This window comes from Aythya marila (genome assembly GCF_965140915.1).
Source record: "Aythya marila genome assembly, chromosome: 1".
Lineage (NCBI taxonomy): Eukaryota > Metazoa > Chordata > Aves > Anseriformes > Anatidae > Aythya > Aythya marila.
In genome coordinates, this window is record NC_139042.1 from 108,310,323 (window position 1) to 108,334,236 (window position 23,914).

Genomic DNA, 23,914 nt, shown 5'->3' on the forward strand with positions numbered 1-23,914 from the left:
CGATGCGGGGCGTGGCCGCGGTGGCTCTGAGGGGCGGGCCGGCGGCGCTGGGTGGGCCGGGGTGTGGCGCGGGGGGCGGGGCGAGGGGCGGGGCTTCCCGCCGAAAGGGGGCGGGGCGCGCGGGGCGGGGGCGGGGCGAGGGGAGGCTGGCGAGCGGAGAGTGCCCTTGTGTCGCCAGCCGGCGAGCGGCTGGGAGCGAGCAGCCGCCCCGCGCCGCCAGCGGGACGGGACGGGACGGGACGGGACAGCACAGCACGGCGCGGGACAGGCCGGGCCGGGCCGCAGGGACAGCCGGACCGACCCGCCGGTAGGGGCGAGGGGAGCCAGCGGGGGCAGCCGGCACCGCTCGGCGGGGGGAAGCAGCCCGGCGGCGGCGGCGGCAGCGGCAGAGCCGGCGGGGAGAGCCGCTCCCCCCCCTTCCCTCCCCAATCCACCCCCGCGACCCCGGCCCTCCTCCTCCTCCTCCTCCTCCTCCTCACCCCACTGGATACAGCGAGGGAGACACTGCGGCGGCGGAGGCGGCGGCGGCGGCGGCTCCTGCGGGGGGAAGGAAGCGCCCGGAGAGCGGAGCGGCGGGAGGCTGCGGATCTGCGTGCCTGGCGCCCACCCAGCCCGAGGGGAGCCCCCAGGATGCGGCTCAAGCCCGGCGCGCTCCTGCGCCTCTACAGCCTCTGCGGGATCCTCATGCAAGGTAACCGCCTCCTCCGCACCCCTCGGCGGGGACCCCGCGGGGCTCCCCTCAGCCCCCCAAGCCCAGCGGCCGCCCCCTTGCAGCGTCGCCGCCCGCCCGCCCGGCAGGGGCAGGGGCTCCGCGCCCCGCTCCGTGCCGCCGCCGCGGCCGTACAGGGGCGCCTATAGAGCCCTACAGCCCCTACAGAGCGCGGCGCGGGTGTGCGTGCAGCGCGTGTGCGCCGAGACCGGGGAGCCAGCCCAGAGCTCCTCGACGCCCCGCTCCGAGCCGCTGTCCTCCCGCAGCGAGTTTCCAGACTCGCCGTGTAGCCCTCGTCCCTCCTCCTCCTCCTCCTGCGCCTCCCCTCCCGCCGCACCGCCGCCGCCGCCGCCGCTCCGCTTAATTAACACGAGCGAAAGGGAACAACCGCTGCGGCCGCGGCGGAGGGGAACCCGCGGAGCACCATTATCATGCAAATGACTGGCGTGTGCGGCCGGGGGAGGCCCCCCGTACACCCCCTTGCACCCCCTCAGCCTCCCCCGGAGCTCCCCCGGTGCTGCCGGGCAGAGTTTCCCCGCCCGGGGGGCGGCGCAGCCCCCCCTGCCCCCGCCGCCCTCCTGAGGGGCCGGGGCGGGGCGAGGGGCGGCGGGGGGGGGGCTCGGCAGCGGTGCGGGGTTGGGAGGGGGGGCGTTGAAACGGAGCGACCTTGCGGGTTTTTTTTGCGTCCCCTGGGCTCCGCGTCGAGTTGGGCACGGGGCTGGGCTGCGTCGTGTGGCGGGGAGAGGGGCGCGGGGGGCCTCGGCGCTGTCACCTCGCCGTGAAGTGAGCGGCCCTTGATGGGGGGACGCCGAGGGGGCTCGGCAGCGGGCAGCGCCGGCTTCCCGGGGCAGGTGGTGTTGGTAATTCTTTACCGGCGGTGCCGAGTTGCCCTGCACGTCACCGCACAAGGAGCCGCTGTGTCGGTGCCATCCGAGATTATTTATCGGGGCATGTGCGGCGGGCTGCACCTGGGGGCTGGCTCCTCTCGGCCTTTTACATTTCCCTGTGAATTGTCGATTCATTGCCCTGCGAAGGAAGGAGGGGGGGGTGGTGGTGGTGGTGGTTGGAGGGGGTGGGGGCGTGGGGGGACGCGTCTGGACTGACTTTCTGTCACCAATAAAATCAGGGCTGCTGCTGGAGGAGGAGGATTTGATCTTTCCTAAGATGCAATCAACTGCATTCAGCGCATCACATTTTTTAAGAGTAAACCAGTGATTAAAAACGGTGATGCCTTTCACAGCAGTTTAGGGAGTGTGCCAGGGAAAATGTAACTCCGTGAACTGCATCAGGTAAAAAACATGTTGCGAGGAAAGGGAGGTAATACGCATCTGACTCTGCGAAAATAACCAGATTGGGCCTGTCCTTGCAGATGGGGAAAGGCTATGTTTAACGTGTTCCTCAGCTTGCCCTCTGCGTGTATAAAATGTCTCCTCCTTTTTAGTTTCTCACACAATTATTTTTCCTCAGCTTCTGATTAAAACTGCAGTCAAAACCAGGCAGACTTGGGCAGTCTCTATACCTCTCTTTAGCCGAGCGCTGTTTCGGGGAGCAGTTTTACTGGGCACTATTTAACAAATATAAGAAACCTGTCACTCTCAGACTAGAGTGAGAGGAAATAATTTTTTCTGTCCTCCTCTCCTTTGAAAGTAAGGGAGAATGGAGGAAGAAACGAGTGAACATTTTCCAGGAGAAACCTGCCCTGAATAGTGACTGTGTCTAACTGAATATCAAATTCCTTTGGTCCACCTTACAGTGCTGCTTCATAAATGGTGTTTACTCAGTTTCTGCCATTTATTTTGGCATGTCCAGCGGACACAATTACCATATTAGACACATTTCTTGTTGGCGCTTTCATACCTACATTTAGAAGTAGTTTCTCCTGTTGGCTTACTTTGCTTCCCCAAACTGTTTTGAAGGGGCTCAATGGATTTGTTAGAGTCCTCCTTTTTCTGCTCGTAGGCTGTGGGATGCACGGGTTTTCCGTCAGCTCTGTACATGAATAAGATCGTTGTTCCAAGGATTCGGAGCGCTCCTGGGTTGTGACTAAGGATGGCTGCCGGTAGCGAAAGTGAAGCTAATCGAGTTTAAAGGCAATGTGACAAAGAGCCAAGCTAACGTGTATCCTATCTGGAAGTGTGTCTTTTTGGCATGGTCTGTTAAGAGCCAGGCTTAAGGAATCTGCCCTGAGCGTTGATGCAGCATCAGCTGAGGGAAGAGGACATAGAATAATGCTTCTCAGCTTGTGCGTGGAATAGCATTAACAGCAAGCAGTCCCTTCTGAACGGAGGCAAACAGAAGTAAAAGAACCTAGTGTCAGCTGCTTGCTGTGAAAGGGGCGCAATGGAGGTGGAAGGGGGAGTAATAACATGTTGAGCTGAGAAGTGGCTTGTCAGCTGAGTTCGGGTATGGTATTAGTCTGCTCTACCCTCTCCAGCATTTGCTGTGAAAATAGTAGGATCTCTGGCTGCTGTTGTTCTTAGCTTGTGCACTGTAATGATTCTGAAGTACTTAAACTGCTTCCCAAGGGGTTAAACTGTTACATATGTTTACAGTCATACCTGCTTTTTTGTTTCATTCAGTTTGTTTTTTTCACTTCTCAGATTTAGTGTGCCTTACATAAAATTTAACAGTTGGGAGACAGCATGTATTTAGAAGAACTTTAGTACATCATCTGAAATGCTTTTATGCAACCTGGAAAATAAGCTGTTTATTGTAAAGAGTTACAATGTGAGAAACTATAATATTTAAAAATAGTTTTGTTGAATTCCTGGTATACAGATATGGGTTAAGATTATCCTGGAATTGTAGCTGCTATAGCCCCCTGCTGTGTGATAATGCAAATGGCATCTAATGCTCTAATGTGCTCTGTTTTTCGGAAGATCGTGGATAGTGCTGTGTGTGTTAGCAAATGATGCGCTTTCGGTTCTCTGCCAACACCGGGAAATTTTTTTCAGTATGGTTTCTTCAGGCACTTCAAATACTTGCAACCTGTCTGCTAATGAAAATAATGTAGGGACACTTTAATTTGTCTGAAACTGTGATCACCGATGCAACGAATCGGTGAAGACATAATTGCTCATGGGTGAGACTTGTTTCATAAGCCTAAATCCATTACAAATAGGAGGAAAAAAATAACAAGTATGCACATGGCTATTTCTCAGATCGTTTGAGCTGATTTAAGACACTGTCGTGATACATCACTCTATTTCTTGCACAGCTAGTCCCTGATTCGAATTTTTACTAGGATTTCTGTTAGCAAAATCTTGGCAGTAATACTGATGTTCTACGAGGATGTAGATGGTTACAGAAGAGAAGGAAGTGGCTTTGGAGGAGGTTGATACAATCTGTAGTTGGAGTATTTTACATGCAATTTAAAGCATAGGATGTATAACTCTGCTTGATAGTGATGGTCTTTATATGGTTTACATCAATCTAACCAAAGCCTGGTAGGCATATGAGCTGTCTAGGTCCCAGGTTAGCTCGTATTTTATGACTTTTCTGATTTATTTATATATTAATACTCGTCGTATAGCCCTGCTGAACAGTTCTAGAACCAGAAGTAACTTATCACATGAACTCCCGTTGATGACCCTCACACAACATCTCTGAGAAATACATGACCAGAGGTCTCTTACACTCATGGGATTTATCAAGTTTCTATCATCAATTCAACAGTAAGCAGTAGCTCCAGAAAAATGCTGATACGGAGAAAAACCTCCACTGAAACAAATACCTTTTTTGTAATGTCACCATTTATAGTTATGTCTCATTTTTGACTTCAGAAACTTAAGACATTGAACATCCCTCTGCTCTTAAATTTGCATATTGGTTGTAATTCCCTAATTATGCACTATATATGCCTTCAAGTCATGGTTTATACAGGCTACAGTGCTTCTCTCCACCAAAGAATTAGTGTTTTTTATATTGCTATACGAAGTCAAGATCTTGATTTTTTTTTTTTTTTTTTCCCCACTTATGCATCACAAGGGTTGGTTAAGAAACTGATAGCAACTCTGTATATGGCAAACACAGATGGATGTGAGGTAGTTGCCAAGAGAATAGCACTGTAGCCAGAATGTGCTTGACTGTTAGAACAATGATTCCTCCTTCAACTAATATCTTAACAGTAGAAAGAGAAGGTTCTCTAATTGTCCTCTTAATTTAATGCCTTTTCAGAGATAGAAGGAATGCTTCAATTTTTGTTGTTAAAATATGAGCCTGATGACAGGCTAATACCATTAGAGGCTTTGAAAAGAATGGAGGGTCCTCTCCAGAGAGAATGCCACTAACATGCTTTATAAAATACATGTTCCAAAACAAATGTGGAATGGTAAAACTATTAGACATAGTTTACTAGTTTAGTAAGTGTCTCCTCTGGGATTGCGTCAATATTAAGTATGAGCTTAATGAGCATATCCCTCTCTTCTTTCCACGGAATTCTTGAGGTCTATTTGAGAGGAAGAAAGAAAAAGTGGCAAGGAGTAGCTTGTGAAACGGTTATTTATTTATTTTTTTTCCACAGTAATCTGCCCTTGAACAACTTATCGTTTTACAGAATGACAACATTGGAATTATTCTGAAAATAAATAAGTATTTTGAAAAATGTATGTGGGTGGCTTTGCAAGAGTTCTTTCTTTTGTTTCCTCTGAACCTGTTTCAGGATTTTTTCCTTTCATTTATATAAATGCAAATTAAAGAGAAGGTCCAAGTGTTTACAGTTTCTCTTACTTTAATGCACAATAAGCTCAGGACGGATGCTTTATGCATCCGTACTGAGGAGACTGTCGTAATAGCATATGACATTGTGTACGGCATCTTCCAGTGCTCTGTTTTAGTACTGATGTTTTATGTGTAGGGCTTTCTAATGTGGAGAATTTGGAACAGGCAAAAAAGATTTAGAGAAGAACGTAGGTAGTTATTTTTGCTGTAGATGAACTGGAAGGCTCCCTGTTTGTTCACTTAACCGTGTCTACCTACCTGTCTTCCTTTCTCTGACATCTTTAACTGTAAGATAAAATCATGCCATCATCCTTTGCCATTCTATTATGTATCTTCTTATATGTATCTTCTAAGACAAAAAGATCTGCCAAATTTGGGATTTTTGAGGGAAGGACCATTACTTCCTAGCTAGGAGTAGAATTGTATATACTGCTTTCTAGTCTAATCAAATGGCTCTTAGAGAGTGTGAATGCTTCTTCCTTTCACAGTTTAAGTAGCAGCACATCATTGTTAATGCAATTTTACATTACTATGAATTCATAAATTAATTTATCATTTTTCTGTTTCATAATGCTCACTTTAGCATTCTCTGTTCTTCTTAAATAGCTGTTAAGGAATATTAACTATTCATAGGCAACTGCTCTTCAGTTTTAGAAAATAATACATGTGCATAGTGTGTGTTTCTCAGCCTAAATCCTGAAAGCCTCTTCAGAGCATGTTTGTATGTATATGTACACACAGGCACACATTTAAATAAAGTTTTGTTCTAATAGATGTGTATTACTGAACTCCTTACCCTTTTTTTTATCTGTTCTGTGAATGGGGTTGGCCAGGTTTAGCTTATTTGTCAAGGCAGTGCATATCGTCATATGCCATATAGTGGTTGTCTGCATTGCTTTGATGTTCCCTCTATCTTCATCCTTCTGTAAACAATTTGTTGACTACCTGTCTTTTTTCGGATGGGAAAGGTGATGCAAGAAAGACTGTCACCTTGTGTTAGAGGTGAAAAGAGTCTGGTTACATTTTAAACTTCTTATGTACCACAATATTAATCAAACAATGATTCTGATTGTCACAGTAATTCCATTACCAAGCCTTAACTAAGGTAACCTGGGTATTCTATTACATGCAAAAAGAATTTATGGCCACAAAGAAGAACACATTTATGCCTTGCTAGATGTCATCAATATATAATGCATTGCATTATTTCCACTTCTCCTGGCAGAAGCTAAATAGGCCAGCACAGCTATACCGATCCATCTGTCTAAGTCTTAAAAACTCGGGCTTTTCAAAGTTCAGCACTGGAAACTCCACAACTGTGACTGACAGACAGCTCTGAAGAGAATAAGACCAAATTACTTCACAGCAGCAGTTGTAGTAGGCATTTTGGTATTTTCCATTTGCTCAGATATTTATCCCAAACTGACCTACATCTGCTGGATTATCAGTGTAACTTGACCTGCTTTTATTGCTGCTGTGCTGTATGGGAGGAAAGCTGTTCTGGTTAGTCCCTAACAAGGGAAAAAGCCATACTAGTTGAAGCAGAAGCAATCAGTTTTTAGAATTATGTAGGGTTTAAGGTCATTGAGTTTGCTACTGAAATAACTTGTTACTTTCCAATACAAAATTATTATGTACTGAATATTTTTTTGCAACAAAATAGGAAGCAAAAAAAATGAGATGGTATTGATGAAATCAAGTTGGAGGTTAATATTAAAATTCTGTTTTAATTGGAAGACTATATAAAATACATTCCTGTGCCAAGCTCATTTCGTTCTTTTTACATCCAAAGGCTTTTTTCTTTTTCTCTCTTAATATTCTTGTTATATGAAAAGTTTAAATTTTGACATGCTAGTTGGAGCTTCATTGTGATATACATGTATCTTCTTCATACTTTTAGGATCTCTTTGTCAAGTTTTTGATGTATCTCTACTCGCAAAATATTGTGTATTGATAGCAAACTACTGGTTAATGCTTTTTGATATGTGAAATGCAAATTGTATGTCATTCTTAGGGTGGAAATGCCTTGTTCAGTCCTCTTAAAATGGACCAGATCCTGCATCATTTCAGTAGATTCCCCATAAAATAATTCTGAGTTTTTATTTTTCTAAACGTTTCCTGCTTCTTAAGTAATATCTGCTTTGCAAATTATAAGTCGCTAATTGTATTGCTAAATTCTAAATGGTGAATTTTGGAGGTGGGAGTGAAAGCACATTAAAAAAAAAAAAAAAAGCAAAGGGCCTATATTATTGATCACTTATGCTAGATAAAAACCTCAGTGGCTTATAGACTTATTTATTGGATGTTCTCATATGTTTAACATGCAAGGAAAAACAATTTCAAAACAACCTGGAATACAATTGTTTTAAGTAAATAGGCTATATATATATTTCTTTTTCTAAACAATGCTAATGCATTGTCATTGTAAATGTGTTTGCAGAATTTCCCAAACTATCTTTGTATTGTGAGAAAAAGAATAATAGTAGATGTGATGTAGATTTGCTTTTGTATGCCAGAAGAGCAAGTGATACTTTTGTTCTACAAAACCACAATTCTTTCTTATTCCAATGCAGAATGGAGTAAAAGGAAATCTGGGTAAAGGACACAGCTCAACTCCTTGTATAGGAGATATTCTTCATTTATTTTGGCACCTGTGTGGCAGGATTTGGAAGGGCAGGTGCATTTAATATTAATTAGATTATGCCTGTTGCAAACTCAAATACTCTGTAAATTCCAAGAGGAAAAGAGAATCCACTAGACCATATCATTTGAAGTAAGCAAGTTCAAATTTGCTGTTTAATGGATGGTTAATATTGTAGGCTTTTTTTCTTTTAATTGGTCATTAAAAACTCTTGAACAACTTCTAGAACAATTTATTTTAGGAATTTCAAAATAGGTGGCAAGCTGGTCATAGATCAGTGGGCACGGATAAACACAGAGAAATCTCCCTCCAGGCCTTGTCTGCCTGGGATACCTGTCAAGAAAACCAAACTTTGCTGCTTCCATTTGCCACTGTGAAACTTGAAGTGGCAAAACAACAGTAGTCTGAATCTGTACGTGTGGAAGTCTTTCCCTTCTAAGTTTTTGAGGATGAAGGCTTCAGTTCTAGATCCTGTATAATCTCTTTACATTAATGTGTTAAACTTGCAACAAGTGCAAACTTGTTACTTGCAAACAAGTAACATACCAACACATAAGTGGCCTTCGTGGTGATAGGTGGACTGAGAAAGGGGCAAGTTATTTTCTGTATGGATAAAACATTCCCTCAAGAGTTACCACAACAGCCTTTACTTTAAAAGACAGGACACACATGAAGATTAAGCTGGAAGAAAACTCCGTTGCTTCAGGCTTACAGGATATGACATACGTTTTCATCTTTCTCCTGTAGTGAGCTCTCTTCCTTTTCCTTTCCCTGGAAAATCCCTGGAAAATGAGATCGAGCATGTGAAGGTTTTAGGGCAAACACATTCACTGGAAGCTGTGAGAGGACAGCCTTCTCCTCACCTTGGAACAGAAAATACATGGGAGGGATGTAGTAGAAGGTTTTTTTTTTTTTGTTTTTGTTTTTTTTTTTGTTTTGTTTTGTTTTTTGTTTTTTTTTTGTCTTAATTTCTTTCACTTCTCTACCTTCCTGAACTGTGCACTAACAGGAGAAGGGGAACAAGCAGAAATCAGTCCCTGGTGCTGGGACCTGACTCCTGCCAGTGGCACCAATTACAGAAACTTGTTAGTGAGGTAGTCATTAGACTGTGTTCTCTATAATCTTGTAAGAGCCTGATTTTTGCTTCAGTGTAATATGTAAGACTTCCTACAGGCAGAAGTAAGAAGCCTCAAATTTGAGAGGTGAAAATACTTTAAAAGCCATATGAGAAACAGGAATTTAGATGTACTTCATATTGATGCAAATGTGCCACCTGAGATCATTTTAACATATCTCCCTTTTATTTTCATTGATCTAAGTTAGATAAATCAATTACTTGCTTTGAACATTTTGTTCCAAAACGCAGCTGAAACTTTTTGTAGGTGCAATTAACTCCATTTTCAACGTTAGAAGACATGTCGTCACAATGTAAAATGTGATGGAGTGTCAATGTCACTTATGCTTTATTTCAACTTAGAATCTTAGAGAAGATATCTGTTGCAGTGCATTCTGGTATAAGAAATCAGGCTTTATGGATAAATGTCTAGAGAAAAAGTTTTCAGGAATATTAAGCTCTTCCTGCTTTTGTGTCCTGTTTAAGTGAACAACATCTTAGAAAATGCAACACATTCAGAAAAACAAAGCAACTATTCTGCTTGCATAGCTATGTACTCATCAAATGTCAATACAGGCAGATATGCTAATAAACATTAAGATGACTGTGCAGTGAGGGTAGGTAGTTAGTTCCTTAGGTGTTGCTGTTGTGCCATGGTGAACTTGTAGATTGTTGAGATGCACATCTCTAAGCCTCTAGCAGGGAAATTCTTCATGTGAAAGCTTTCAGTCCAACTAACAACTAAAATATATGCCACATTACTGAAGTAGGCTTTATTTGCAGAGTGGAAATGTAAATGTGAAAAGAACTTTTACGAGCTATGATTGTTACTTTTTTTTTTTTTTTTTTAACATGTTACTTAGGTTCTTGTGATGTTGTCTGTATTGTGAATGTGTTTTTGCATCTGGAATGCACATACACATACCCTAAAATATCAGGTACTGTATGGGGGAATCAATTAATGTATAATATTTTGGTTTAATTAGGGAAACAGTCCCATAAAGAACACTGGGGATGGATGAGCAGTCCATTTGGTGTTTATGGTGCTTCTGAACAATATTTGCATTATTACAAGTCTCTAGCAGTCTTGCATATACAAACAATTTTTTGAAGAACACATTTGTAAAGTGTCTTCATCAGATGCTTTAATAACTCCTGCCAAATTTGTTAGTATTTTTCCATATGGAAATGTGACAGATTTCATTGCATGATACACACACATGTGAATATAGATTACAAACATAAATCAATGGGTGATAATATTTGAAAACTTTTAAATAGAGAACTAGGTGGTGCTGTTCTTTCATCTTTGTAGCTTAGCTAAATTCTTAAGTATGGACTCAGAACATCGGGCTACTACTTTTCAAGAATGAATTTAAGCTGTCTTAAATGTCCAAAGAAGTTAATATTTCTGATTTCATTAAGTATGCTACCTTGAGAGTTAATAAATACAACTCTGTCTATTCTGTGTAGAAGAACTTGTGCATCCAACAAATGATTTAGTTTAATTCAACAATATGATGCACTTTGTTTTATTCTTTTTGTCAGTTTGAATGACTGCAGTGAATTCTAATAATTTTTTGGCTCATTACTTGGCTGTATATTCAGGCTTAGTTGATTAGACCAGTTTAGCATGATTAGATGTATGATTATGGAAATAAAACTTTTTTTTTCTAGCACTGAAGTTCTGCATTCCCTTTGTTTGTTGGTTTCTTAAATATTTCTGGGACTAATTTCTTAACAGTGCAATGAGATTATCAATAATAGCTAGAAGAAATTTGCTGTAACTGTAGTAGCAGTACATAAACCACAGTAAATTAAGCAAGAAAAACAATTTATTGGACTTCCTTCCATTTACAAAGAAACCTCAAGTTTTAATATACTGTTTTATCTCAATGCCATTATTGTTGTAATAGAAAATAGTGAAGTTAAGACTATAATGAACTGCCTGTGGTCTAGATAGATTTGTTGTATCAGAGTTCAGCATTGCAGCAGATCTCTAAATGTCTAATTAGAATCCAACTTCAGCATGTAGCGCTTCAGTGGAGAATGCCTTACATTGACCGCTGCTTAGACAGGAATGTTGCAAAAACAGATGGAAAAAAAGAAAGAAAGAGGGAGGAAAATGTGCTTCTATACTGAAAGCGAGGAAAAAGTGCTCTAGCTAGGTCAAACTTCTGAAAGTGTTTGCTGTAAGTAGGTAATTACTTATTCAAGAAAATAAGCTGTAGCTGTTAATAGTCACAAATGGGGGAGTGTGAAAACACTTTATTTAGCAGTTTGTCTCCCCTGTTCTTTGTGAAGCTCTGCAATATAGAAAAGGATCTGTAGCAGAAAGTTCTTGTACTTTCTGATTATTTATGAAAAAACATAAAATGTTTTCCTTGGCTTAGGTGAGAGATTTTGTCAAATATATAAATATCCATGCAATCAAAAATGAGAATGTACCAGGGTTAAAAGCAATAATCCATTCTATGTCTTTTTTTTTTTTTTTTAAGATTTCTTTGTCACAGCTATAGCTATTGTTGTTTGTGTTGGAAGAGTACCAAAAATTTCCAGTTTCTGAAAATAAATCTGACAAGCAATCAAGACAACTTGTATTTGCAAAAAAAAAAAATAAATAAATAAATCCTGTTCATTCATGATAATCATGTGTTCTCAGCACTCAAGGAAAAACTGCATTTGATTACTATATGTAGACTTCGTTTTAGTGTGTACTGTACCATTAAAAACTACTAATGAAAACTCGCTGCTGTCAAGTTGCTGCTTAGCATTTCTTTCAGAATTATGTATCAGAGACAGCGGTTCAGTGTGCACGGGTTAAGAGACTGTTTAAAAGAGGTACTTTAAAAAATTGTGTTGCTAACTGTAACTGGCTATAAGTGTGCTGAAGACTTCTGAATGCAAATTTTAAGTGGAAAATTATTGCAGTAACTACTTTAAGAATTTCCTGCTTTCTGCCACAGCCTGCGGTTCAGTTTGTGGATTAGGATCATGCACATAGGTGTGAACATTTAGATACTACATTGTTGTTAGTACTTTCCTCTTTCTCAGGAAAGTCTTGGATCCCTGAATCAAGTCCTCCTATATGCACCTGTCTTCCTAAGGAAAGCATTTGGCTGGAAAGAGAATTTATTTGAAGCAGTTAACATTTTTCAGTTCTTCCAATTCAAAACAAATAAAAGCATCAATTACTTACTGTATTCTAGGTCTGTGCATAGAAACAAACTTTGAATTCTTTCAATACCAGCCCACTCCTTCCTAAACAGTTAATTATGAACATGTGAAGGAGTGAGGTGTTAGAGCTATTGGTGTGTTACTGAGAGATTTTTCTAAGCTACAGATGGTATTTAAGAATCTAATTTAAGTTAGAAATCACAAGACCTTTTCAGTGCAGCTAAAACATTCCAAAATAATTTTTAGAAAATAGGTGTTAGTTGATCCTCAGAACTGAGGAGAGAATTAGTATTATTTGAAAACAAAACAAATAAGGAAAAAAAAGCTGAAGTTTTTATTATTATCAATTCTGTGGAGATTTGGGGAATCACGTGGTTCCACAGCACCAGTAAAGCTTGGAATAGTTTCCTGAGTACGTTGAAATAACTTTTTTTTTCCCTGTTGTTCTGGAGTATTTTGGATATTCTATTTTTAGTGAAGACTTTCTATTTCCAATGTATTAAATCTTTTAAAGGGAAAAGCCCAACTCAGGCCAAAACATGAGGAACACACTGTCTAAAACTTCCATTCAGGGTTTTCTTGGTGAGACAAATGGCTGAGTGAAATTTTTGCATTATTTTTTGCTTACGTGGGTTTGGGTAAATAAAATAGAAATTAACGCTGAATATTAATGTTTAATTTTTATGAATTTAGTTTACCAAGAACGCTGAACTTTCAGTGTAGATAGGTGTGGTGGTTTCGCTCGAGTGGGCAGCCGAGCCACCACAGCCGCTCTCTGACTCCCCCTCCTCAAAGAGGAACGGGGAGAAAATACGATGGAAAGTGCTCCAAGGTTGAGATAAGGACAAGAAGATCACGCAGTAATTGTAACAGGCGAAACAGACTCAGCATAGGGAGATAGTAAGATTTATTGCTTATTACTAACAAGCTAGAGAAGTGAGACACAAAGGAAAGAAACCAAAAGCACCTTCCTCTCCCACTCACCCTCTTCCACCTCCTCCCCCTGAGCGGCACAGGGGAATGGGGGTTATGGTCAGTCTACAGCACTTCTCTGCTGCTCCTTCTCGGTCACTCTCGTTCCCTGTGCTGTGGGGTCCCACCCACGGGATGCAGTCCTTGATGAACTGATCTGGCGTGGGCTTCCCACAGGCAGCAGCTCTTCCAGAACTGCTCCAGATATGGGTCCGTACCACGGGGTCCATCCCTCAGGAGAAAACTGCTCCAACGTGGATCCCCCATGGGCAGCAGCTCCTGCCAGGTCGCCTGCATGGGCTCCTCTCCACGGGCTACAGGTCCAGCCTGGGATCTGCTCCGGCAGGGGTCTTCCACAGGCGGCAGCCTCCATCGGTGCAGGGCCACCTGCTCCACCGTGGTACTCCATGGGCTGCAGGGGGACATCCTGCTTCACCATGGTCCTCATCACAGGCTGCAGGGGACTTCTGCTCCGGTGCCTGGAGCACCTCTCCCCCTCCTTCTTCACTGACCTTGGTGCCTGCACGGCTGTTCCTCACTCCTCTCACTCTCCCAGCTGCTGTGTGGCACAGCGTTTTTTTCCCTGTCTTAAATATGCTCTCACAGAGGCGCAAAACAACATCGTTCATTGGCTCGGCTCTGGTCAGCAGTGGGGCCCTTACCAAACATGGGGCAGCTTCTAGATCCTTCTCACAGAAACCACCCCTATGGCCCCCTGCTACCAAAACCTTGCCACGTAAACCCACTACACTGTGGAAGGAATACGGGTTGTGGGAAGGATATAATAGTCTTTTTTCTTAACAATGGCTCTGTTTTTGCTGTTGCTACACAACCTTAAGTTCTTAGGTAATTTCTTTTCATATTTGCAAAGAATTTCAGTCTTTTCATATTTCATAGTTATTTTCAGTTGAACATAGTTAAAACAACTGCTGACTCTTAAATATTATTAAAACAAAGCTCTTCAATATTAGCATAGAGTATGACTTTGGTTTAATTCTTTTGTACAGCTTTAGACAACTCATACTTCAGAGTTCAGATTTGAAAGTAACAGATATGTATGGGAAAGTTAAATATCTCGTGTGTTCCCCTCAAATTTAACATCTTTTTTTTTTTTTTTCCAAATATGTAATTTAAAGGAAATATTTCATATTTGGGTTAAACTGAGTATTTTCCTTTCCGTAATAATGGGATCTCAGAACATTTTAAGTTTATTTTTTTTTAACCATGGTTCATCAATTCTAATTAACTTGAGCTCTAAGGCTATGCAGGCTTATGATAATGTCTTTTTGAGAGTTGTTTCATAGTGTTTGTCATAATTAATTCCTTTTGAAAACATCTATCAGTGCATAACATCACAAGCATAGGGGAATTAAATGGAAGTCATAAGATAGACCAATGTATGCAGACATGTTTGCATACATTGGTCTATATAAAAACTGAAAATAAATGATTAAGACTGACAGAACTGTAGGGGTTGGATGGGACCTCGAGATCATCAGGTCCAACCCCCCTGCCAAAGGAGGTTCCCTAGAGCAGGTTGCCCAGGTAGGTGTCCAGGCGGGCCTTGAATATCTCCAGAGAAGGAGACTCCACAACCTCCCTGGGCAGCTTGTTCTAGTGCTCTATCACCCTCACTGTGAAGAAGTTCTTTCACATGTTGGTGCGGAACTTCCTGTGATACATTGTTTGGCCATTGCCCCTTGTCCAGTCCCCACAAACCACTGAGAAGAGGTTGGCCTAATCCCATTGTCTCCCACACTTAAGGTATTTGTAAACATTGATAAGATTCCCTCCTCAGTTTTCTCGAAGCTGAACAGACCCAGGTCTCAGCCTTTTCTCACAGAGAAGATGCTCCAGGCCCTGTATCATTGTTGCCCTCCGCTAGACTCTTTCCAGGAGATCCCTGTCTTTTTTTTGTACTGGGGAGTCCAGAACTGGACACAGTACTCCAGGTGAGGCCTGCCCAGGGCAGAGTAGAGGGGGAGGATCACATCCGTTGACCTGCTGGCCACGCTCCTTTTAATGCACGCCAGGATCCCATTGGCCTTCTTGGACACCAGGGCCCACTGCTGGCTCATGGCCAATCCAGCATCCTGTCTACCAGCACCCCAAGGTCCTTCTCTGCAGAGCTCCTCTCCAGCAGGTCATCCCCCAGCCTGTACTGATACATGCGGTTGTTCCTTCCCAGGTGCAGGACTCTACACTTGCTCTTGTTAAGCCTCATTTGGTTTCTTCCTACCCATCTCTCCAGCCTGTCCAAGTCTTGCTGAATAGCAGCACAGCCTTCTGGAGTGTCAGCCACTCCTCCCAGCTTTGTATCATCAGCATACTTGCTGAGGGTGGTCACTATTCCCTCATCAAGGTCGTTGTTGAAGATGTTGAACAAGACCAGACCCAGCACTGACCCCTGGGCAACACCGATAGTCACAGGCCTCCAGCCAGACTCTTCTCCACCAATCACCACCCTCTGAGCTTGGCCAGTCAGCCAGTTCTCAATCCAGTTTACTGTCCACTTGTGTATGCCACACTTTCTCAGCTTTGCTAGCACGATGTCATGGGAGACAGTATCAGAAGCCTTGCTAAAGTCAAGATAAATGACATCCACTGCTCTTCCCCTTCAACCACGCTGGTGATGCCATCATAGAAGTCAACGAGGTTGATCGAGCACGACTTCCCCTTGGTGAATCCATGCTGACTACTCCTCATAACCTTCTTCTCTTCCAATTGCTTGGAGATGGCATCCAGAACAAGCTGTTCTGATACCTTTCCAGGGACAGAGGTGAGACTGACTGGCCTGTAGTTTCCCGGATCTAAGAAGACATGTCAATTATTGCATGTTATTTGATTAACTTAATTCAGTTGTTTAGTTGACTGTATGTAAATATTCTCAGTATCCAAGAAACAAAATGTTGATTTTCATGTGTGTGTTTGTCCCCTTCGCTGTGAAAATATGAATGTTTATAAAACCTTGCTGGCAACGTTTTCACAGAATCACAGAATTTCTAGGTTGGAAGAGACCTCAAGATCATCGAGTCCAACCTCTGACCTAATGCTAGCAGTCCCCACTAAACCATATCCCTAAGCTCTACATCTAAACGTCTTTTGAAGACTTCCAGGGATGGTGACTCCACCACTTCCCTGGGCAGCCTGTTCCAATGCCTAACAACCCTTTCGGTAAAGAAGTTCTTCCTAACATCTAACCTAAAACTCCCCTGGCGCAACTTAAGCCCGTTCCCCCTCGTCCTGTCACCAGGCACGTGGGAGAACAGGCCAACCCCCACCTCGCTACAGCCTCCCTTGAGGGACCTATAGAGAGCGATAAGGTCGCCCCTGAGCCTCCTCTTCTCCAGGCTAAACAAGCCCAGCTCCCTCAGCCGCTCCTCGTAGGACTTGTTCTCCAGGCCCCTCACCAGCTTCGTCGCCCTTCTCTGCACCCGCTCAAGCACCTCGATGTCCTTCTTGTAGCGAGGGGCCCAAAACTGAACACAGTACTCGAGGTGCGGCCTCACCAGAGCTGAGTACAGGGGGACGATCACCTCCCTAGCCCTGCTGGTCACACTGTTCCTGATACAAGCCAGGATGCCGTTGGCCTTCTTGGCCACCTGAGCACACTGCTGGCTCATATTCAGCTGACTATCCACCATCACTCCCAGGTCCTTCTCTGCTTGGCAGCTCTCCAACCATTCCTCTCCCAGCCTGTAGCTCTGCTTGGGGTTATTGCGCCCCAGGTGCAGGACCCGGCACTTGGCCTTGTTGAACTTCATGCAGTTGACCTCAGCCCATCGGTGCAGCCTATCCAGATCCTCCTGCAGAGCTTTCCTACCCTCAAGCAGATCGACACACGCACCTAACTTGGTGTCATCTGCAAACTTACTGAGGGTGCACTCGATGCCCTCGTCCAGATCATCGATGAAGATATTAAAGAGGACCGGCCCCAGCACCGAGCCCTGGGGGACGCCACTAGTGACTGGCCTCCAACTGGACTTGGCTCCATTCACCACGACTCTTTGGGCCCGGCTATCCAGCCAGTTTCTAACCCAACGAAGCGTGCGCCAGTCCAAGCCAAAAGCAGCCAGTTTCTTGAGGAGAATGCTGTGGGAGACGGTGTCAAAAGCCTTGCTGAAGTCAAGGTAGACCACATCCACAGCCTTTCCCTCGTCCACCCAGCGCGTCACTTTGTCATAGAAGGAGATCAGGTTCGTCAAGCAGGATCTGCCTTTCATAAACCCATGCTGACTGGGCCTGATCGCCTGCTTCCCCTGCAAGTGCTGCGTGATGACTCTCAGGAGGATCTGCTCCATGAGCTTTCCTGGCACTGAGGTCAAACTGACAGGCCTGTAGTTTCCCGGGTCTGCCCTCCGGCCCTTCTTGTAGATGGGTGTCACGTTTGCTAGCCGCCAGTCGATTGGGACCTCCCCCGATAGCCAGGACTGTTGATAAATGATGGACAGTGGCTTGGCCAGCTCCTCTGCCAGTTCTCTCAGTACCCTTGGGTGGATCCCATCCGGCCCCATCGACTTGTGCACATCTAAGTGCCGTAGCAGGTCACCAACCATTTCTTCATGGATAGTGAGGGCCACATCCTGCTCCCCATCCCCTTCCACCAGCTCAGGGTACTGAGTATCCAGAGAACAACCGGTATTGCCGCTAAAGACTGAGGCAAAGAAGGCATTGAGCACCTCCGCCTTTTCCTCGTCTCTTGTAACTAAGTTTCCCCCCGCATCCAGTAAAGGATGGAGATTCTCCTTAGTCCTCCTTTTTGTGTTGATGTATTTATAGAAACGTTTTTTGTTATCTTTAATGGCAGTAGCCAGATTGAGCTCCAGATGAGCTTCGGCCTTCCTAATTTTGTCCCTGCACAGCCTTGCTACATCCTTAAAGTCCTCCCTAGTGGCCTGCCCACTTTTCCAAAGCTTATAAACCCTCTTTTTTCTCCTAAGCTCAAGCCACAATTCTCTGTTGAGCCAGGCTGGTCTTATTCCCCGCCAGCTTGTCTTTGGGCACGTGGGGACAGACCGTTCCTGCGCCATTAAGATTTCCCTCTTGAAGAGCGCCCAGCCTTCCTGGACCCCTCTGCCCTTCAGAACCGCCTCCCAAGGGACTCCACCAACTAGTGTCCTGAGCAGCTCAAAGTCAGCCCTCCGAAAGTCCAATACAGCGGTTTTACTGGTCCCCTTCCTGGCCTCGCCAAGAATAGTGAACTCCACCATTGCGTGGTCACTCTGCTCAAGACAGCTCCCGACAATCACATCCTCCACCAGTCCTTCTCTGTTTGTGAAGAGAAGGTCTAGCGGGGCACCACCCCTGGTAGGTTCACTAACCAGCTGCGTCAGGAAGCTATCTTCCACGCTCTCCAGAAACCTCCTAGACTGCTTTCTCTGGGCTGTGTTGTGCTTCCAGGATATGTCAGGGAAGTTGAAGTCCCCCACGAGTACAAGAGCTGACGATTTTGCAACTTCTGTCAGCTGCCTGTAGAATTCCTCATCCGTCTCCTCATCCTGGTTTGGCGGTCTATAGCAGACCCCGACCAGGACACCAGCCTTGTTGTCCCTGCTGATCCTAACCCAAAGGGACTCGACCTTGTCATTCCCAGCCTCGAGTTCTACAACCTCCAAAGACTCTCTAATATAGAGAGACACACCACCACCCCTTCTGTGCTGCCTGTCCCTTCTAAAGAGCTTATAGCCAGGCATTGCAGCACTCCAGTCATGAGACTGGTCCCACCACGTCTCCGTGATGGCAAGCAAGTCGTAGCCTGCCTGCTGCACGATGGCTTCCAGCTCCTCCTGTTTGTTACCCATGCTGCATGCATTGGTGTAGATGCACTTCAGCTGGGCCATTACCTTATCCTCCGGCCTTGCCATTGTTCCCCCTGGCACAGCCCCAATAATCCTAGCTTCAGCCCCATCCCCCTTCCTACCTAGTTTAAAGCCCTCTCAATGAGCCCTGCCAGCTCCTGGCCCAGGATCCTTTTTCCCCTAAAAGATAGGGACCCGTCTGTGGCCATCAGGCCAGGTGCTGAGTAAAGTGCCCCATGATCAAAAAACCCAAGATTTCTGCGTTGGCACCAGCCCCGGAGCCACGTGTTTAACAGGTGGGCTTTCCGTGTCCTCTCTGAACCCCTCCCTGCCACCGTAGGGATGGACGAAAACACCACCTGCACTCCCGCTCCATCCACTAACCGTCCCAGCCCCCTAAAATCTCTTTTGATAGCCTTCAGGCTTCTCTCTTCAGTGTTGTCACTGCCCGCTTGGACTATCAAAAGAGGATAATAGTCAGAGGGGCGTACCAGGTTGGGAAGCTTCCTGGCAACGTCCCTGACCCTGGCCCCAGGGAGGCAGCAGACTTCCCTACGGGTAGGGTCAGGCCGACAAATAGGGCCCTCTGTTCCCCTAAGAATCGAGTCTCCAACAACAATAACCCTTCTTTCTGTCTTGGTGGAGGCAGTCCTGAGGCGTGGAGTCGACCTCCTCGCCCTAGGCATCCTCCTGGGAACACTTGCTACCTCTTCCTCAGCTACTGGTCTGTCAAGCTCCAGGGCCTCAAACCTGTTGCGTAAGGGCACCTGGGAATGCGGGGCTGGAAGGGGAGGGCGTCGCCTGCGATGTCGAGCAGGGACCTGTTTCCATTCCTCCTGAACTCCCAGATCCCCTCCCTCTGCCCAACGGCTACAGGGCAGGGGATCCACCCCCATTTGAGGAGTCTCACCTCGGTACCTCCCCTTGAGGCCCCGCAGGGAGTTACTCCACAAGTCTATCTCTCGCTCACACTCCCTGATGGCCCTCAACCTCTCCACCTCCTCCTTGAGCTCTGCCACCATGCGGACCAGGTCATCCACCTGCTCGCACCTCACGCACGCAGTTTCTCTGCCTCCCGCCGATGGCAGCAACAGGCTCAGACACTCCTTGCATCCTGTGACCAAAACTGCTACGTTTTTTAACGGGTAGTCGGTCTGGGTGTGTACCGACTTCCTGGAGAGCGCACCTTGCCTGGTGGAGACCATTATCACCTAGCTAACGGCTGTTGTTAAGGACGTGTTCGTATGGGTGGAGGGAGCGCTCTGCCCTGCCTGCTCGCCCTGCCTGCGCGAACTGCCGCGCTAACTGCCGTGCCACTCCCTTCTGACGCGCCACGCCCTGTTTGCCCGCCCTGTTCGCCGCGCTCCCTAGGGGCAGCATTTGAACGGCTGGGGAGGGGGCGCTGCTGGCTCCGCCTACGCCTCGTCAACCTCCCTCACGAGGGCTGCCGGGTCCTGGCGGCTCCCTCAAGTAGGCTCGATGCCGGAAAAATTAGCCCTGCCTGGCCCGATCCCCCGCTCCGCTGCAAAACGCGTCTGCCCCGGAGCCGATCGCCTCGGCAAATGGCCGTTTTAAATTAAAAAAAAAAAAAAAAAAAAAAAAAGACAGTATTTTAAATAAATTCTAAAGCTCTACTCTTCTGTTATGAAACTAACTATCCAAACTCAATCAAAGGTGTTAACCTTTTTTATATTTTTTAATCTGTGGAGAACTGTCTTATTGCAATTTCTCTTTATTGGGAAACGTAGAAGAATTGATAGCAGTGCTTGGAACAAAGATTTTTTTTTTTTTTTTTTTTTTTTTTTTTCTGTGATGGAATTACTTCTGTGTTGTCTTTATTTTTAGTCTGAGTTTTTACTGTTGAAGTTTGGGTTGTAGATATAGTCTGTCTGCATGCTGTGTATGTGTTTCTGAAAATTCAAAGAATGTGAAAAGTCAGTCACAAGAAATCAGTGTTGGCATTTATTCAATTTGTCAACTGCTTCAGCTGTTGGTCTTAAGTAATTCTTGTATAAAAAGCTCATACACATATAACAGCACCATTTTATCTATGCATATTTATAAACACCTTCATCCAAGAATGGAGTATTTATTTAGTTACTACTGCTATTTTGCAATTTGTACCTGGTATATGTTGAGATGGTGCAAATACTGAAATGTGTTCAGTAAAGCAATGTAATATGTAAAGCTGTTAGCTGGCTTGGTCTGTTTACATGTCCCTTTGCCTTTTTTACCAGAAGATCCAGCAACATTTTAAACTTTTCCCCTTTTAGGGTTTTGTATTTTTGCAAACAACCATTAGGCAAAGTATGAAGTAAAAAAGAGTTCTTGATTCTGCACTAACTCTTGTGTTAAGCCTGTCTTATTCTACATTAACTATATCTTCTGAATAGTTAATCAGTTCATATTATATCCAGATTATGAGTCTGAGACATTCAAAGAAATTTTAAAAATAAGCTTCTAACAAGTGCAGGAGCTAGAAACATCATGTGGCTATGTCTCACCTAAATAACATCTTCAATACACTTTTTTCCTAAGCTTCTTGTTGCAAGCACAACCATTTTACTTTTTCTTAGCGTATGTCCCTTTCTTCTCAGGAAAATGTGTTAGTATCAGAAATCATGCTATGACTGTACTAAATCAGGTTAAAATTTCCATCTTGATTTCTATTTATAGTATTTATCATACCATAATGTGATGTAACAACGCTAAAAAATGAGTGTTGAGAGTTTCACATAGGCCAGCTTGCAAGTGCAGATACCCATTCTGATCAGTGTTCATGTAGAGAAGAGAAGGTTGAAGGAGATTTGGTTTGTTTTTCTGTTATGGAAGTATAAATATATGGTGTGTACATGTGTACCTAGTCCACATTTACTGAATATGCATGTGTTGACAGAAACTATGTTTTTCATCATTTGATTTGCACTGCAGTCAAAGTTAGCAAATTAAATGTCCACGTGTGAGTTACCTTCAGATGAGAAGGAACAGGCAGAACTAAAGAGAACTTAATGTGCAATGTGGTTTGGCAGTGAAAAGCAAAATCTCTTCCAGATAGCATATATATATTTTTTTCCTATCTGTAAATAATTGTTACTTCAAAAATATGTACTATTCTTCTAAGTCTTGATTTCAAGACTATTAAGTTACCAGGTGGGTGGGTACTGTTGAAGTGATGCTGTTACAGGTTACTTTGGGACATCTGGTTAATGCTGGAAGTGAAGGGCCATATTAAGTTCCAGCTTTTGTCCTCCTGTCATGAACATGAAGCAGGTGCTCTTCACTGGAAAGTCATAATTAATTTATGTGAAATGGGTGGATGTCCAGTTGCCAGTCTTTTTAAAATTGAGCTTTTCAGGGAGCTATTTTAGTTCAATTTGTTATTTTCTTATTGTTTGTAGCTGTAGGAGTTGATGTAAAACTGAACAAGTAGAACCAGAAGTGTCTAATGTACGTTTAAGCCTTTTTAATAGTTCGGCAAGCATTTGAGATTGTTGACCCCAAATGGATAACCTGAAATAGTAACAAACATAACTGTTAATGTGACCTCCTTTTTTCACATAAACAAACCTAAAGTTTATAATACCAGAAGGTCACTTGGGATGCCCCTAGTTTTATATTGCATTTGAGAGAGGCAGGCTTGGCTTTAACAATTTTCTTTTGCTCTTTGAGATTTTTGTTAAGCACTTGTTCTTTAACTAATTAGGCTACTTACTAGCGTATAGTAGCAGGGTAATATATCGAACCAAATTTGATTGTAGGAATAACTATTTCAAGTACATCATCTAAATACTCGGTGGCAGATGTATCACTTCTATTATTGAATTCCTTTGACTTAAATGAGGACAGTTGCCAGACCAGGTCTTTTGAAAGCACCTTGCTAATATTGAAGTTAAAGCACTAATCTTGCTATCTACAGACCTGACTGTGCATTTATGCACAGAGTAAGGGAGAAGGATAAGGTTTGCAGTGTTTGAAGGTAGTAATAGTCATGTGAGTCATGTGGAAGATTCTTCAGCTTAAATCCAAACTCTGATCCTTTTCATTCTTACAGACTGTCCTACGGAGTCAACAGCTAGCAACAGACTATGATTAGTCAAACCTGACATGAATATCGCTGTTTAACACTCTCTGATCCTTGTGAGATAAGGGTGTTTTTCCTCTTTAAATGAAACCAAGAATGCCATCATCAAATGTTGACTCGCCATGATTTTTCCCTGAAAACAAACTGATAACAGGATTCAGAGCATTAAGGAAGCACTAAAACTGCCAAAGAAATGACAGATACTCTCTCTAAACACACCAGTCCAGGAATCTACTTTTTTGCTGATAGTTAACTGGAAAGATCTAGAAGTAAGCAAACAGAAGTAATACAAAAAAATTTACATCAAGTGATACAGAATGTCAAAATTCCTGGAAGCAGAGAAAAACATCTATAAAGTCATGCATTTTTTTAACTGCCTGGCCTCCATCTGATCTTGTAAACACACAGTTTCTAATAAATTCTAAGTCTTGAATTATATAATAATGTCATAGGAAATTTGGAACTTCCGTTTGAATACACTATCATTACCTAGAACTTTTTGGCTTTTTTTTTTTTTTTTTTTTTTTTTTTTTTTTTTTTTCCCTCAAAGGAGTGGCATAGTGTTCATTGATTTGTCTTAATTTTTTATGCCAAAAATGTTTGAATTCTTAGGTTGTTTTTAAGGTCACTTTGAATTCTTTTCTTGTTCAGTAGGAAAAAAAAACAACAAACTAATACCAACGAGATGGCTTTTCAGTAAGAA

The 23,914-nt window shown here is 43.9% G+C and overlaps 1 protein-coding gene across 1 annotated transcript in view; it reads left to right on the forward strand.

Annotated features, from left to right (window-relative positions):
* Positions 1 to 602: 602 nt before the first annotated feature.
* Positions 603 to 23,914, forward strand: part of CADM2 (cell adhesion molecule 2) — a gene marked incomplete at its 3' end in the record, with an annotated part of 671,230 nt that continues 647,918 nt past the window's right edge. The window contains exon 1 of the mRNA XM_082784894.1: positions 603 to 691. Within this exon, the coding sequence (XP_082641020.1) occupies positions 631 to 691 (61 nt within the window). The 5' untranslated portion in view covers positions 603 to 630. The remainder of the gene's footprint in view (positions 692 to 23,914) is intronic.